Source organism: Syngnathus typhle, linkage group LG5, assembly GCF_033458585.1.
Source record: "Syngnathus typhle isolate RoL2023-S1 ecotype Sweden linkage group LG5, RoL_Styp_1.0, whole genome shotgun sequence".
Classification (NCBI taxonomy): Eukaryota; Metazoa; Chordata; class Actinopteri; order Syngnathiformes; family Syngnathidae; genus Syngnathus; species Syngnathus typhle.
This window is the reverse complement of record NC_083742.1, coordinates 11,060,307-11,076,159: the sequence shown is the minus strand read 5'-3', so window position 1 is coordinate 11,076,159 and position 15,853 is coordinate 11,060,307. Positions and strand designations below refer to the sequence as shown.

At 41.8% G+C, this 15,853-nt stretch overlaps 1 protein-coding gene and 1 long non-coding RNA gene across 3 annotated transcripts in view; one reads left to right on the top strand and one right to left on the bottom strand.

Moving 5' to 3' along the window:
* The window catches only part of adgra2 (adhesion G protein-coupled receptor A2), a 34,347-nt gene extending 21,337 nt beyond the window's left edge, over window positions 1-13,010 (bottom strand). The window contains exon 1 of the mRNA XM_061278900.1: window positions 12,160-13,010. Coding sequence (XP_061134884.1) covers window positions 12,160-12,407 — 248 coding nt within the window. The 5' untranslated portion in view covers window positions 12,408-13,010. The remainder of the gene's footprint in view (window positions 1-12,159) is intronic.
* Window positions 31-6,744, top strand: LOC133154810 (uncharacterized). 2 transcript variants are annotated; one of them, XR_009714541.1, is made up of 4 exons: window positions 31-212; window positions 1,421-1,613; window positions 1,946-2,011; window positions 4,170-6,744. It is a non-coding gene; the product is annotated as an uncharacterized LOC133154810 (long non-coding RNA). The 2 variants fall into 2 exon arrangements; XR_009714542.1 differs by lacking the exon at window positions 1,946-2,011 and having other exon boundaries at window positions 36-212.
* Window positions 13,011-15,853: the final 2,843 nt, after the last annotated feature.

Here is a 15,853-nt window from a genome sequence, read left to right as displayed (position 1 = left end):
GAGAGCGGCCGACCTCTGTAAACAGACAGAAATAGTCTGCGCTCCCATTAGGCTAAACAGGAAACCCAGCCAATTAGCTGTTTATTCAGAAGCCGACTTCCAGGGTCAGGCCTAGGAGAGAGAGCACTTCCCGGACGGCCATTGGGCAGACGGATCGGAGCAGTATGAACGAGGCGGGCAGGTGGCCGCTGACACACACGAGGCCAAACAAGGTAAACACAGCTATGGACGAAATGTCCTCAAAAGATCTAACCCCATGTGGTGCGTCAACTGAGGCTTTGTGAGAGACTAGCAGATGGAGTACATTAATCGAATTAGCTGCACGACACATGGCGGAGAGACGCCCTAACTCAGTCCAGACCATATTTAACATCTTTGATTCACTTAAATATTGAGGCCCTGGATGCTAATTGAGTCGATGTCATCCATGTGAAGAGTGAGGCTTCATGTCAGTCTTGAGAGTCGCATTCAATGACCTCTCCTAACCCATTTACAAGCAATGCATAAGCCACTGAGGCTAGTTTTTCATGTTTAAATTCTGTGACTCCACCAATAGAAATTTCCAAATCCTTGTTGTACAATTTAAATAAAACTTGGTCAACTTGAAATGGTGTATATTAGAGAAAATACATACTATTTATACATTACTTTCCATCAAAGTCCAATATAAATTGTCTTGCATATCAAACCAAGTATGAGTGAGGAAGAGGAAGTCCAGCCCAAAATACTTCACAATAATATGATCAACGAGTCTAAACACTGCATTTTGATGAATATTGCATTTGGACAATATGAGTCAAGCAGCAATTTTTCACCCGCTTTTATCCATCTACGGGGGCGGCCATTGTGCCACATGCTGTCGACCGAAAATGACATTAGAATTATCAGGCAATGAGATAAACAAAAACAGGTGGATTTTCCCTGTTCCATTTATATTCCACAAACGAAACATTGATCAGAACATTGTGTTTCGACTAGCTGAGCCGTACAAAACATATTATTACAAAGAAAATTTGGGGGTTGAGTTCTTCTTTAAAAATATGAATCTCTCGTACTTAGAATACTAAGAATTGCTACTTCCCAAAAAGAGTTAGGCTACTAAGAATTACTACTTCCCAAAAAGAGTTGGGCAGCTACAACGTAAAAAAGAAAAAAATATGCCGCTTGAATCGTTTCAAGCATTTGTTTACAGTTTGCTTTGTGCTTTACATTTCAAAAACAACAAGACATTATTGTTTATTTAAGGGTTGGCTGTTCTGTACGTCAGTGAATATGTTGGTGTCTCAAAGCCAGGTCCTTAGAGACCAAGTTATTCTGTTGCATGGTTCATTTCCACATGTGGTCAACGCTGCATGCCCCTGTATGTGTGTATACCTGTCAGTAGTGTGCACTGCAACTGCCTTTCATTTTTTTTCCACAGCTGCTTTTGGTTGCGGGTCATTGCATGTATGCTGGAGTTGTGAAGTGTGGTGCACAGCAGCAGCAGCAGCAGCAGCGGCAGCGGCGGCAGAAGCAGAAGCTTTCCAGATCACAGCCTAGTGCAGAAGTCCAAACCGCAACCAGAAGGTCGAAAAGCCAAACACAAGATGATCACCTCCCTGCTGCCACTACAGGTTTGGTGACAGAGTTCTCCATCTTTTTAGTATTTATAATCCAATACATATACAGGAAATGTTCCATCCTGGTTTGCTATTTGTTTTAGGACCTGAATGAGACGCATTAGTGTGTACTCCAATAGGCCTGTGTGGCCTTTAAATATTTACACATGCTGCACTGTACTTTGTGATCTGCAGCTGAAGCACTCAATGAGAATGAAGTTGTTAAATTGCCAAAGAATTCAATTGCAGTATAATTGGCTTGTGGGCTTCTGGGTTCAAATTTCCGCTCGGGCCATCCTGTTTGTTTGGATATTCTCACTGCGCTAATGAGTTTTTTTTCCCCCCAGCCTCTTCCCACATTTAGTAAACATGCCAGGTTATATGAAGACTACAAATTGTCCATAGGTGTGAAGGTGAGAGTAAATGGTTATTTGTTCATTTGTGCTCTGCCGTGAGTTGGCAGTAACCAGTCCTCGCTTCTGGCCCAAAGTCAGATCCGTCCCAGCCCTAATAAGCTACAAACGTATGAAACTCCAATCATAAAATGAGACATGGTGATAAAGATAATGATACTTAACCATTGCACCCCAAGAGTTATTTCAGCATAGACAAAGCGGCGCAGCTTCAGTCCAATAAAGAGTGTCAAAACAAGCCAGTGGACCACTATGTAAACACCATTTAACTCCAGATTTGGTCTTTACACTGGAGGACCACACGCGAGGTGAAAGAGCGAAACCCTTGAAAGAGCTGTAAAAGCAGCCTGAATTCAGAGACCAATGGGAGCCAGATAATGAGAGTGATTTTTCCATGAGAGTCTCGTGGCTGAATTCAACTTGTTTTAATCACCATACTGACTCCATGATGCACAACAACCTGTGTCCCAGTCGTGCTTGCGTTCTCGTAAATAAAATAAGTTTCCAAAGAGGTGATTCAGGTCTGGTGAAAGCGTTACAGGCCTGCATCGCGTGAGTAGTACTTTGATTTGTGTATGTTATGGCTCGGACGAGTCTACGGAGCGCTCGCCATGTTTTTACTGCTTTTCTTCTCCTCTCGTCTTAGTTCAAGTGGACTGTGGATCAAAAAGATACTTAGCTTTATAAATGGATGTACATCACGTACTTTGCACTCGGAGTAATGAGGACAGACATGGCAGATCAACAATACAGGGCTGCCAAAACAAAGATGGGTTCACAGAAAAATCATTACTGAGATCCATTTTGCTAGAGTTAATCATGACAGTGTTTATTTTGAAGCTGCTCTGAGTTATGAGGTAGAGTTGAACCTTTAAGGCGAAACGTTATAAATTTTAGGATGTTGGTCCAAGTCTTGTTTTTTTTAACACACACAAAAATGTAGTTGTTTGCTAATCCTGTTTTTTTTAACACACACAAAAATGTAGTTGTTTGCTAATCCACTTACTGGGTAACTGTGACTTTTGGACACATTGGGTTACTTTGACCCAAGGTTGGGTTCAATATTTTGAACCAGCAGATTATGTATTGGGCTGGATAGGATAGAAACGGGCTGCCATTTTTTTTGTGCAGTGAAGTTGAAGTACATTTAATGGAACATTGGATATGGTGACTAGCGGTCATTGAAATACTTTTGGGATTTTTTTTTTACCCTTAGAAAATGCAACATTTCTTAGCAAAAACACAAATCGGTGCAGAACCACAGAAATAAAACATTTTAATAAATATTTATGTGATGTGGTTTGAAGCTTCACAATCAAGTTTAGAAAATTATTTTCAATCATCATATTAGCTTCAATACATGGCCCCTTTTGGGCCCAGCACCCATTTACAATGAACGATTAATTCTTGGCCCAAATGACCACGATGCATTCATTAAAGGCAACGTTTTATATTACTCAAGACCCTTGTAAAATACAAATGTAAAAACAAATTAATAATAAAACATGTAAATATATATTTAATGTTTAAGGATGAGCACATGATGTGAAGATGTGTCAAGTGTAGATTTCTATGTTTTTATTTCTATGTTTTATATGCAAATGATGTACAAGTGATATCGCAGAGGTATGAAGACCTCAGTGCCACAAGAGGTTCCAATAAGAATATTGCATCTGGTATGGAATCTTCACAATATTTGATTCATGCATAGCTAAATGGCGAGATGAAGACATTCCAATTTATGTGTTTCTTTTGGTGTTGTCACTAATGCGTGTGCGTCTTTATGCAACTCAAAGACAAAAAAAAAAAAAATTTGCTGTTGAATTTAGATGCAAGATAACATGTTTAATTTAGCTTCTGATGTCTGAGGTTTGGCCAGACACTATGTGGCTTTTTGGTGATTATAGTTTTGGCCTAGTAAATTGTCATTTTGGGAAACTGTGTGTGAGTTAAAGGAGAAAAAAACTGTATATAAATATCACACCAGCATGTTTGTGCCAAGCCGGTACAATGTTGTTGCTTTTCCTGCCAATGGCTATGCTAATCTCAAAGTAAATAGGATTTTTATCATCCCAGTTGATGATGTTTACAATAATTGTTTGCAGGGCTGAAAAAAACATTTCAATTGAATCCTCATCTCTCTAATGGACTCTTGCAGAATGGACTGAGAGGGAGCACAAGCAGGGATCTCCCAGACTGTAAAGTGGCTGTGTCATCGTTGATGCAATAAGTACTTTTGAAGAGGCCTCCAGACCATGCCGCACTATTCAGCGTTTGAGTACGTCCAAATTGCTTAACCTTTTCGTTGTCAAAATACAACCTGAGCCTATGATGCCGATAGCCCCCTTCAATCCTGAGTTCATCATCTGAGGGTCACTGTGCTCAATGCAAAAAAGAGACTAAATGCCCTTGAGCACAACAGGCACTTTAGAAGCAAATGCATGTCAAGATTTGTCATCATTGTCCCTGAGCCACCACCAGAGAACACTGCCTGACTGCGAGGTTCGTTTAATACTTGTCATGGGAAGGAGCATCCATGTAATTGCACGCAAAATATTTTTTGTCTTGGTCGACGATGATGGAGTGAGTCAGAACTCTGAGAGACCGCATTGAGGGGTGGAAGAGATTATTAACTCGCATCCTGAAGTGGAAAAAACGACTACATAACTTCAAAAGCAAACTAAATGGAAGACAGTGGCGCAAGAAACAAAAAAACTCAACCAAGGTGGAGCAGCTGCAAAAAAGTAAAGACAAACAAACAAAACTACAACATCAAATGTCATACTTTGAGTTGTTTACAAAAGTTGCACAAATAGTTTGCTCTAGAAGCCATTCGATTTTCAGAAAGCTCTGAGATGTGGATAAAGGTTTTTAATTTCCCTTTTTGTTGTTATAGTTCACTTTGCTTGACTTCACTAGTGTAACCTTGAGATTCACTATAAGGAGTGCACGCCCGCATTTGCTATGTGCATCCCGCTATTATAAAGCACGCTGGATTGTGCTCAATTTAGCAGACGGCGCTATAGGCAGCGAGGCTGTGTGGTTTGTGGTCTGCAGATTTACATTCATGTGTGACCCTATCAGATGTAGAAATGTGGAAAGTGTGCAATTTTAACTCCGAGAGTGTATGTGTGTGTGTTCACGAGTGGTCCAAATGCTACTGGTCTAAAATTAAAGCCAGGGTTTTAGAAACGTCTCTAATTAAGGTGGGGAGGACCGAACGGCTATTTTGAGAGCTGCGGCCACGCACGCCCTTGCCACATAAGTGTGTGTGTTTGTGTGTGTTCAGGCAAACCGAGGCCATGAATACACACGCACACACATACACGCACACAAACACACGAGGGAAGGTCTCCTACTTGGCATTAGTCGTATTAGACAACGTGTGCATGAGGAGTTTTACCAAAGATGGCCAAGTCGAGAGGCCTGCCTGAAAAAATAGCTGCCATGAATATTAACAGTTGAAATTCCGCTACATGATAAAAAGTCAGAGACAAACCAAAGCGGAATGTTTATGACTGGCTCTCACGAACGCAATAGTCATCTTAGCCACGGTGTTAAGTGTTTTTACATCTCTAATGAGGCAATTTGGTGAATTTAGCATCTTGAACCCGCGAGTGGAATGCGGTGCGGACGCCTGGTCACACATTGTCTCATTGTTTGGTCTCATAAGCAGCCTCTGTGTTCTGCTCGTGAGCAAAGCCCGCTGCTGGGAAATGTTGCGTGTACAAAAGAGCGAAACAATTTATCCCACTTTCTCTATGAAGCATTTGTGACCACATTGTGCCTGGGGTATTGTTTTTAGATTTTGTGATTAGCACAACAAGACAGCAAAAACCAAAACACAACTTCATCACTTTGACTGATTGAGTCACTGATTGAGCCATTCTTTTTTAATGGGGACTATTGATTATATCGCTTAATAGTGTAGTTTGAAATTCAATAATGTAACGCCATTTACTTTCATTGTGTTTGAGTACAACTAAGAAAATGTTCTTATATTTAACAATAAAGGTGCCTTGGCTGGCACAGCCAAAGTCAGTTGGAATTGGCACGACCCCAGGTGCTGTAGAAAATGGATGGATGTATTGAATATAATGGAATTACACAGTACAATCCAGAAAATAAGACAAAACATTGAAAAGGTTATATATCTTACCCCAAAAATCTACAAGTGAATTTCAATGAGGGCTGGCGTCGATGATCTTACTATGAAAAGGGCTCCAGCCACTTTTAACAACACACTCATGATTTTGGTCAGTGGGAGGAAGTCCTAAGAAAAATATGCATGCATGGGAACAGTCACACTGTACAATGCAAACCTCTTGACCACCATGCTGCAGAAAGAATTATGGTGAGAGGTGTTTGTGTGGTTCTACAACTTTTGGAATGAGAGACCGGAGATTGCAATGTTGATTTTCATGCAATCAGATACTTCCATAAACTGAAATGTAGCTATTTATGATTAAGGAGTTACCTAAACAATGTATGTTTTCATTTTCCAGTGACTTCTTTTTAATTGGATGATCCAGAGAGCGATATTTATTTTTCCTTCGTCTCTTTGAAACTCTGCCGTTGTAATTAACGTGGCCGTTGGCTCGCACCCTGCTCTCAATGTGCAAAATGTAGCCGACCTCGTTGAAAGAAACGCGGTGATCTCACTGCACATTAAATCCCTTTACAATAGCTCTTTGTTAGTTTCCGAAAATAAATCATTTGTATGTTCGCCATTATTTCTTCCAAAGGTTGTTGGAGAGTTAGATACTGTGGTGTCCAAAGACTTTACTCAAATGAAAGCACTAAATGCGATTGTTTTACCTGCAATTATGTATTATTTGAAGGATGATGTGAACGAACAGGATTGTGTTTAATCAAATTGTAAAAAGGAAGCACGCAGACCGATGTTATTATAACAGCAGATGAATGCACCATTGTCATGCATATCACACACACACACACATAGACGCACACACAATATAGCCGCAGGCATTCCCAATATAGACCGCCATTATGTCCGTTCGTCTGTATCCATGTGTTTGCAGAGCCAGAACGGGAAATTCGGGGGCCGCTGTGGTCAAACACAGGGAGAGGGAAGTTAGCACTGGCAAGGAAACGTCAAAGTCAGGCATATTTGGAGTAAGATAAGAAGAGCCTGGGGCGAAAGGAAAAACTAAAACAACACCGAGCCACTTGAGACGACTACAACACATCTTTGTGTCCTTGCCAAGGCTTGGAAACATTGCGGCGTTTTAATCAACATGTATGGCTGAGTAATGAAGATATGGCCCAGCACAGTAGGTGTGCATCAATGAGGGGAGGGGTGGAGGGGTCACATTACCTTGACCTACAGGGGTATTATAAAATCCCACCCTTGTGTGGCATTGGCAGGTGCTCTAATAGGCCGTAAGCTCCGAGTATCCAATGTCAGGCCTTTGTTTGCTTTTTTGATTTATTGCTGACCGCTGCCCCAGCTCACATGTGCGGAGGCGTGCCCCCTCCTCTCAACACCTTTTCCCCCCACATAAATAAACTGCAGCGCTGCAGGAATGCCTCAGCCCGCGCCGCTCCTCCCGCTATTGGGATCCTCCCCGCTGATAAGACGACTGCTCGAGACATCTCATTGACGTGCTCGTACTCCCCGTCTGGACACACGCTCGCGCGCTCTGACACATCTGCGAGCTCCGTGTTTGGCCGCAAGCTGGAGTTTAACAACGGGCCTCATAAGAAAAAACGACAACCAAAGGGTTCAAATTGATACCAATGTAGCCGATCAAACATTCCGTCAGGTGAGTTGGCTTTGAGTGAACAGAAGCCAACAGATGTAAGCAATAACACGCACATGGATGTTGGATGCGTGGCAACGCTAATAGAAAAGCGTGCAATAGTGGAAGAGGAACATCTAAGGTTAGTTCAAATATTGTTTCTAAAGTCAGGCGAAAATTCCGAGTTCTGCTGTCTTCATGCCAGTTCTCAGGATATTTTCTCTGTATGTGATGTGTTTTTCATTTGACAATTTTGCATGTTTTTTTTATACATAGTCCAACAATAAGAGGAACCAAACGTACACTAGAGAGTCAGCGGTGTCTTCTTTTTATTGCGAAGAGATCCAATTGCACATAACCAAATCCTCTCGCCCCCTTTGTGTTATTTGCCAAAACAGAGAATACAAATAATTCAAAAAGGAGAACATGTGATTGGCAAGAGACCCAAATAAGGAACATATCGCTTAATGGCACATGCACCTCTGTGGTTGCTCAGTACAATACGGCTTTATATTTTGTCCAAAAATAACAAAAGAAGAACAGAATGTACTATGAGTCAGACAGTCAGCTGCATTTAGTTTTTACTTTCACATCAAATAATTCTCCTTCTCCACATTTTGTGGTTTTTGAAGCTTTACCATTAAAAACCTTGACACTTGTGTGAATGCCAAGAATGCTAAAACATTGCTAAACCACCTGTTGAGTTATTCTGGGTTTTATAATATGGAAATAGTTATGAATGCCATTTTGATCTTTAAGTTAAATTCAACTATACTGAACAGTGACGTAGTTTGAAGACACATCTTTCTAAAAAGTGTTTTTGGAAATGCTACTGTATTCTTTGTGCTGAATCGAGAGTGAGACGATTGTTGATTTATTGTAGCAAAAGGCAGGAAGTAGCAGAAACAGCCCCTTGAGCCGAGACAGAAGTGACCAAGAGCTGCAATTCTAGTCTGCACGACAAGAGGACATGTGCAACAGGGACTCTCAGTGTCTCACTAGAGAGCCAACAACATTGCCACTCTTGTGCTTAACAGCGCCCTTACACTGCAGCTGTTCTGGGTGAGGGGGCATCAACCAAGGACGACCATGTTGACCTCACAGCATGCCTGTCCTCTAATTTGGGTCAACACCCACCGGGCCGACACCAACAGTCGGAACGATGATGACAGAAGGACGACAAGCACGCGCAATAAGGCGCAAGGTGACTTCCTGTACTCCATATTAGGGTTTGAGGCACACCACACTCTTCCTGCATGCATATATATATATATATATATATATATATATATATATATATATATATATATATATATATATATATATATATATATATATATATATATATATATATATATATATACTATATATGTACATACTGCATATATGAGATAGGTTATACAATTAACTACTTTGTTAGGATTAAGAGGAACAAGTTCAGATGGTGTTTACTTTTGAGGCTCAACTGTAAAAGGAACTGATGTGTGTTTCATTTCAGAATGCATACATTGTGTGTCCATCTTGAATTTCTTTCTTTCACCCCCTCTTTCAAGCATAAATTCTAATAACAACAAAGTCCTGGAGAAAAGATATGCTAGACTGAGGAGCCCTCTTTCTCGCTGTTTGTCAGGGGCTGCAGGGATTTGGAGTCTCCAGAGGCACATCCCTCTGAACCCCCAGCCAAACTTCTCCCCTTGCTCCTCTGCTCTCACTCTTTTTCTCCACCTCATGTTGCACTTTCTCCACTTCTTGCTTGCATGTGCACCGTCCATCATTTGTCCTCAGTCTGTCCTGAGCAAATACACTTTTCACTCGGCTTATCTAACTCCGTCTCTCCTCCTCCCCCAGAGAAGCAGCTTTTCTGCAGCCGTGCATAATTAGGCCTAAACACAAGCCTGCACAGGCTCACATCTGGAAGGAGTTTGGACATGGCAGTTTCCTACCAAGACGCCTAAATATTTAGGTTAAGAGTTACTGCATGTGGATGAGCCTGTGATAAAGGGGTGGGAAAGGGAGCGAATCGGCGAGCTGCAGATAAAGAAAGAGAGAGAAAGTGCGGCAGATGATTGGAGCGCATGGCTGTCACTTGTGTAATGCATCATTGAAGCACTGATAAGAGTTTATGGGAAGAAGGGAGGATGTATTTTAACATGTTCATCTACTTAAAATGGCAGAGACAAGGTGAAGCCAAAAGAAGGAGGTGAAAATACTGCGGTGACCGGTTGCTCCTTTTTACAGCTGGCAAGGAAAATAAACAGCCAACAAATCGTTTTGATAAACAAATCCACATTGGGATTTCCCAGGAGGGTGAGGGGCCTCGGCTGGAATGTTCGCAGGGGCCAGCTGTTGCGCGTTACACGTAGAAGCTGGCCCCGGAAGCCTTCGGACCTGCCGAGTCCTCCGGCCCAGCGCCTTCTCGGCTCGAAGGAGATCCCCAGGAGAGACGAGGACCGATGCGGGGAGAGAGCGACCCACCACACCTGGAATACTCGCCACATTACTCCGAGCAGATCCAAGAATGTTGATGAATAACACCAATATGGTCGCAGCATCTCACATTCCACATCTGGACCAAATGTCATGAAAGCTCATCGGAGCATGGCCACCACACAAACTGACTGAATTTGCAGCACTTTTCAGGATTGCCTTTTTTACCTCATCCACACTACTGAAATGCTCTCATACGCACTACTGAGCAGAAAAATATCAGAAGTGTATGAAAGCATTTCAACAGTATACACGAGAACATTTCACGAGTGTGTATGAGAGCATAGCATAGGTAACGTGCCGTGTCCATATAAGAGACGTCTATCAAATCTTCTAATAAATGGCTTTTTGTCCACCGCTTTGGTATTTTTACCAAACAAGCCAACCATAATGAGTAGGTGTGGCCTTGGAAATGATCTTCAATCACCTCAACCACTGCTATTTTTCTCCCTCCTGTTTGCAGCAATGTGTTTACCAGATGTATAATCCCGATTTTATTAAGCCAGAAACATACGGCTCTATAAATGGACCACTGGCTGACTTGAGCTCTCCCGGGGCACAAATCCACTTACTTTACCTCATGCGTTCACTTCACTGGAGCCCTGACTGTGCATCGACTCTACACACACTGTGGGAACGAATAAAGTCCGAGAGCAGCTGTGAAGAAAGCGTTACAACTAATTTCTATGGCGTGTACACCAACACCGCCCAAATATGTGTCACCGATAGATTATGAGGCCATTCGTCACCTAAGATTGTATGTTTTGGCACAGCTCGCCGTTCTTTCAATTTAAGTCCAAATAGACCACACAAACGAGTGCATCCCAGTATGAACATATCCGACAAAACTGGAGCTAAATTATCATGATGTCACGCCGCTCTCGCAGGCTACGCGTTTCTTTTCTCGGCACAAGGTAATTGGGAGCCATATTTAATGGAAGCAGTCAGAGTGAAATGTGTTTATTCTAATGAAGGGGAGGACCATTTAAAGCGACAGGCTTGTGTCAAAGAGGTAGGGTCACGTGATGGTGTGATGTTATGATGTTGATGATGCCTTGCGCACAGTTGGCTTAAATTAAGCCCAAAGTAGTTCAAGATGCCCACTTTGGATCATCATGTATTATAATTGTAGCAAATCCGCATTACAAATTCGGTTCAATGGGTCACAGTCACGTATGAAGGCCACATGCGGAATAGTAGGTATAAGAATTGTATTAAAAAAAAAAAAAACTCTTCCTTTGGGAAGGTAATTAATTCTCAGTTTGACAAAGAGGAAGTCATGACAACTTGGTTATTGTTTTGGTTGACTCAATGTAGTCGCATGCCAGAGAAGGTGTAAATTAAATGTGGTCATCATCACACGTAGTATGATTTTTTTGTGTTTTGTGATACTGAAAGTCTTCTAATGCAATATACTGTCTTCCAAATACCCCCACAAATTTTGGTCCCTATGAGGTGTGCAAAAGATAAGTGCATTACCTCAAAAAGCAGCAACAAGACGCTAAAGTAAAACTTATCTGTCTCTGATGGTGTCAGGCATCAGTCAATCAATTCATCAACTGCTAAATGGTAAGACTAAGTCACAAAGACATGTAGATATAGGTGCAAACGTAGGTATTGGGGTGTTAGTTCTTTAACGTTGAGTGTACTGGTTTCTCAACTAGAAATTAATAATGATGGAATGGTGGATAGCTTGGTGAATGATGATCAATTTCTTTAATTGGGATGTTGTCAAAAATCAAATACATTAAAACTAAAGAAAATGCATGTTCTGTTGATGACGTGCAAATTCGTCCAAAAAAAAACCTATAGTGTACCCAGTTTTGCACCCCACTTTAACTAAGTCTGAACAGTATTGTTTTAATTTAAATTGTGTTGTGATGCAGGTTTTTAACTCACAAAGTGACGGTTCTGTTGGGCAGTAGGTTGGCATCGGGTGGTTCGGACAGGTCCTCCTTGCCGCAGCTGACCCTTTTTCCAAGGGGTTGGGCTCCGTGCGTCTTGGAGCGCTCCTCCGAGCAGCTGCAGCCGAGCAGCCCGCGGCACGCCCGGGACGGCCGCGGCCCGGGGGCGGACAGCAGGAGCAGCAGCATCAGTACCACTAAACGACCCGGCAGCACAGGGATGCCAAAGCCGGGCGCGCTCATTGTCCTTAGCCTGGATCTCAGCTCAGCCTCAGGTCAACCCATATCTCCGGCATGAAGCCTCCAGACTAGGGTCGACAGGAAAGTTATTCTCGATCCCAATATGGCAAACGTGGGGACAGTTTTCTGTACAACACACAAGCTGCAGTATTGTTTTTAAATCATTAAAACACTGGTCCCGTTATTAGTGTTCCGTTATGTCATGGCGCGGCGCTCCGTTCCTTTTGCTCCAATTTTTTTTCCTTTGGGGGGTGATTTTAAATCCAACGGAAAATGCAAACTATTGCTTTCTACTCACTTTGAGTCTCCCATCTCTGTGTGCAGATGAAAGTAGTCCTTTCCCGAACTTAATCCAGCGGTTGATGATGAAAATCACGACTCGCCACTCAAAGTCACACTGACATCTGCATGAACGAGTGCACCGGGGCAGAGGAGAGTTTTCCAAAACTTTTTGCAAGTTGCCTCGTCTCTTTTCACTTTTTCCCCCTTCCCTGTCCTCTGCAGAAATGTCAACGAAGAAAGTTGAGAGAGTTGGAAGGGAGCCGGTGTTGATTGCTCAAGTGTCAAATCCTAATCTCGGACTTCTTTTCAGCCGTTTGCCACACTCACTTGGTGCGCCCCAAAGTGGTCTGCCAGGTCCTAGCGCTTCCCGACTGAAAAACACGCAATCTGTACCGATACATTTTGACTAAAGTCGAATATACAATCTATTCATTAGTCGAAACTTGTAAAAAGCAATACAAGTGATGATTTTTACTTTGACTTAATTCATAAATAAATAAATAAATAAATAAATAAATAAATAAATAAATAAATAAATAAATAAATAAATAAATAAATAAATAAATAAATAAATAAATAAATAAATAAATAAATAAATAAATAAATAAATAAATAAATAAATAAATAAATAAATAAATATTCAGAATCAGTACTCTAATAACATGCCAAAACGTAAAATAGCTGTAACAAGTTCTGCTCTGGCCAACCATTCAGAAAATGCCCACGTCATTGAGGAACAGTTTTCACGCCCTATGAGGATAAATTCGAATTTGATTGCGAACCCTAGATTACAGTAGATTGATTTATAGGATGCGCATGGATGCCGCAATCTGATTGGACAGGGGGGAAGAATCCAACGTCAAAATACACATGAAGTTAAGCAAATATACATTGGGGGACTGAATTAATACCATCTCATATCTCATACCGTTGCTTCTGAAAGTGTTTAGGTCAGGGAAGGCCTTGCTGGTCCTGACATCCCACCAGCGATTAAAGTTAATAATTTTTATATAGTTTTTGTTGCAGGATTACTTAAGAAGGAAAGTGGTTATGCACTGACTCACATTGGGATCCTTGGTAATGGTTGAAACCAATGATGATAATGTCAGTGATGGCAAAGAAGTTATTTGTTGTAACCTGATTAGAATGAGATAAATGACTCAATTTTCTATAATGCCTTGCTGCTATTCTACATGCACATTTTCCCCATATGCTGACATTGAAAATGATGGCACCCGTATTTAGGATTTTATAGACCGGAAATAATCATCTTCCTCTCCACATTAAGTGGCTCACTACAGCTTAACATTGCTTAATGAGGACAATGGTTATGTCCATATACTATATTCTAATAATTATTATATTATATTTTCTGAGATTTATGTCAGTATGAGTAGAGATGTGCATGTAAATGATGGTGACAATTGACAAGTGTTCTATAATAATGACTGGAGAGCATTTTGGCTCCTATATGTTAAAAGTAAAGGCACCACACTCGTGCAAGCTCTAGCCCAGCGGTACAATGGAAGCCTGTGTTCTGACCCGCACAGGTTTGTTATTTCTGTATGCGATATTGTAGCAAGAGATGGGCGCCTGCTTGCAAATGAAACAGAGGGCTGTTTATCCAAGCTGTGAAAAAAAGGCTTCCAGTACAACACCAGTCCAGAAGAAGCCCAAACCTCTCTCATCTGAAAGAACCCAGTTTCCATTGAAACTACACATTACATCAAAATTGTACTTAATGGCATCCAGGCAAAGTATAATGCCATTCCTCTATGCACCCCATAGACAGACCGCCCCCCCCCCGCCCCCCGCCTCTTTTTTTCTTTTACGGCCAAGCAAGCAATCTTTCTCTTTCCCAGTTCCACATCTGGACCTGATTCCAGGTGCAGCGTTGAGAATGTGGAACACGTCAAATAGAAGAGGTTGAACTGTAACTGCTTGGTGCCCAGAGCTGAGATAATGTTGGGGAGATGGAGTGGAAGTTACGCAACATTTGGGAATTGGGAGAGACAATCTAAGCAAGGACACGCGAGAGAACAGATGACGTGAACGAATGCATGGGGACGGGGGTGGGGGTGGGGGGCTCATTGACTCCCCCTTTGAACAAAAATAGCAACAATAAAACATTTGCAGTGTGGTTCGATTGCGACTGCTGGGATTTATAAAAGAACAGCATCAGGCCTCCTGCGTCGCAGACCTCAACCACGCTGGCCCTTGAGAAACACATGACATCCAGTGGCGTAATTTGCCACAACACACACACAGGCGTCCCTTTATGAGCTACTCATGCAACAGTTCCTGGTGAGATGCTTTTAATTTGGCATTCAGAAAAAAAGTCAATGGCTTCCACAATTCATGGGATTATCAAATGAGATTTATGAGTGGTAGGGTAGTGGATGTTGCGAAACAATGGAACTGCTGGTGTGTGTGTGTGCGTAAGTGGGGAAAAAAGTCTGGCATATTGTTTTACTACTTTTGTCCATCTATCCATTGACTCCAGCTCTTGTTCTTGGGATCGCTGCCTATGAGAGTAAGGGTGAGGGTACAACCTGGACTCGCCGCCAGTTATTCATAGGGCACATAGACAGACCAGTCACAGAACACGCAAACTGCATACACGAAGGCCCAAGAGAACTTCCCCTGTGACGAAGTGTGCTACTTGTTCCAGTTTATCCAAATATCTAATCATGTATGTTTATTAAATAACCATAAATCACATGTTAAAATTATATTTGACAATATTCAATAGTTTTAATGGTTTATGAGGTTCTGAAATGCTGCAAAGGGGTCTAATTTGTCATTCTACAAATTAACATTAGTTTATTAGAGTACCAAAAATAAAATTAATGAGTAGTGATGGTTATTTAAGTAGGAGCAGACCTGACAAAATTAACGTAATTATATGTTCAGGTTGAATCCCAAGGTCAAAAGTAATATGGGTAATGGATAGTATGGTGTGTGTGTGCGTGCGCGCGTGTGCGCGCGTGTGCGCGCGTGTGCGCGCGTGTGACGTCAAATTTTCTCAACTGGGCAATGCTGACCTCTTGTGGTCGACTTGGTGTCACTGTAAATGCTGAAAAGCCTGGGCGGAAACTTGGCAGGTTTATCATTTACCTAATGCATAGCAATACTCGAGGTTGTTATAGCTCAGTTAACGGGACATT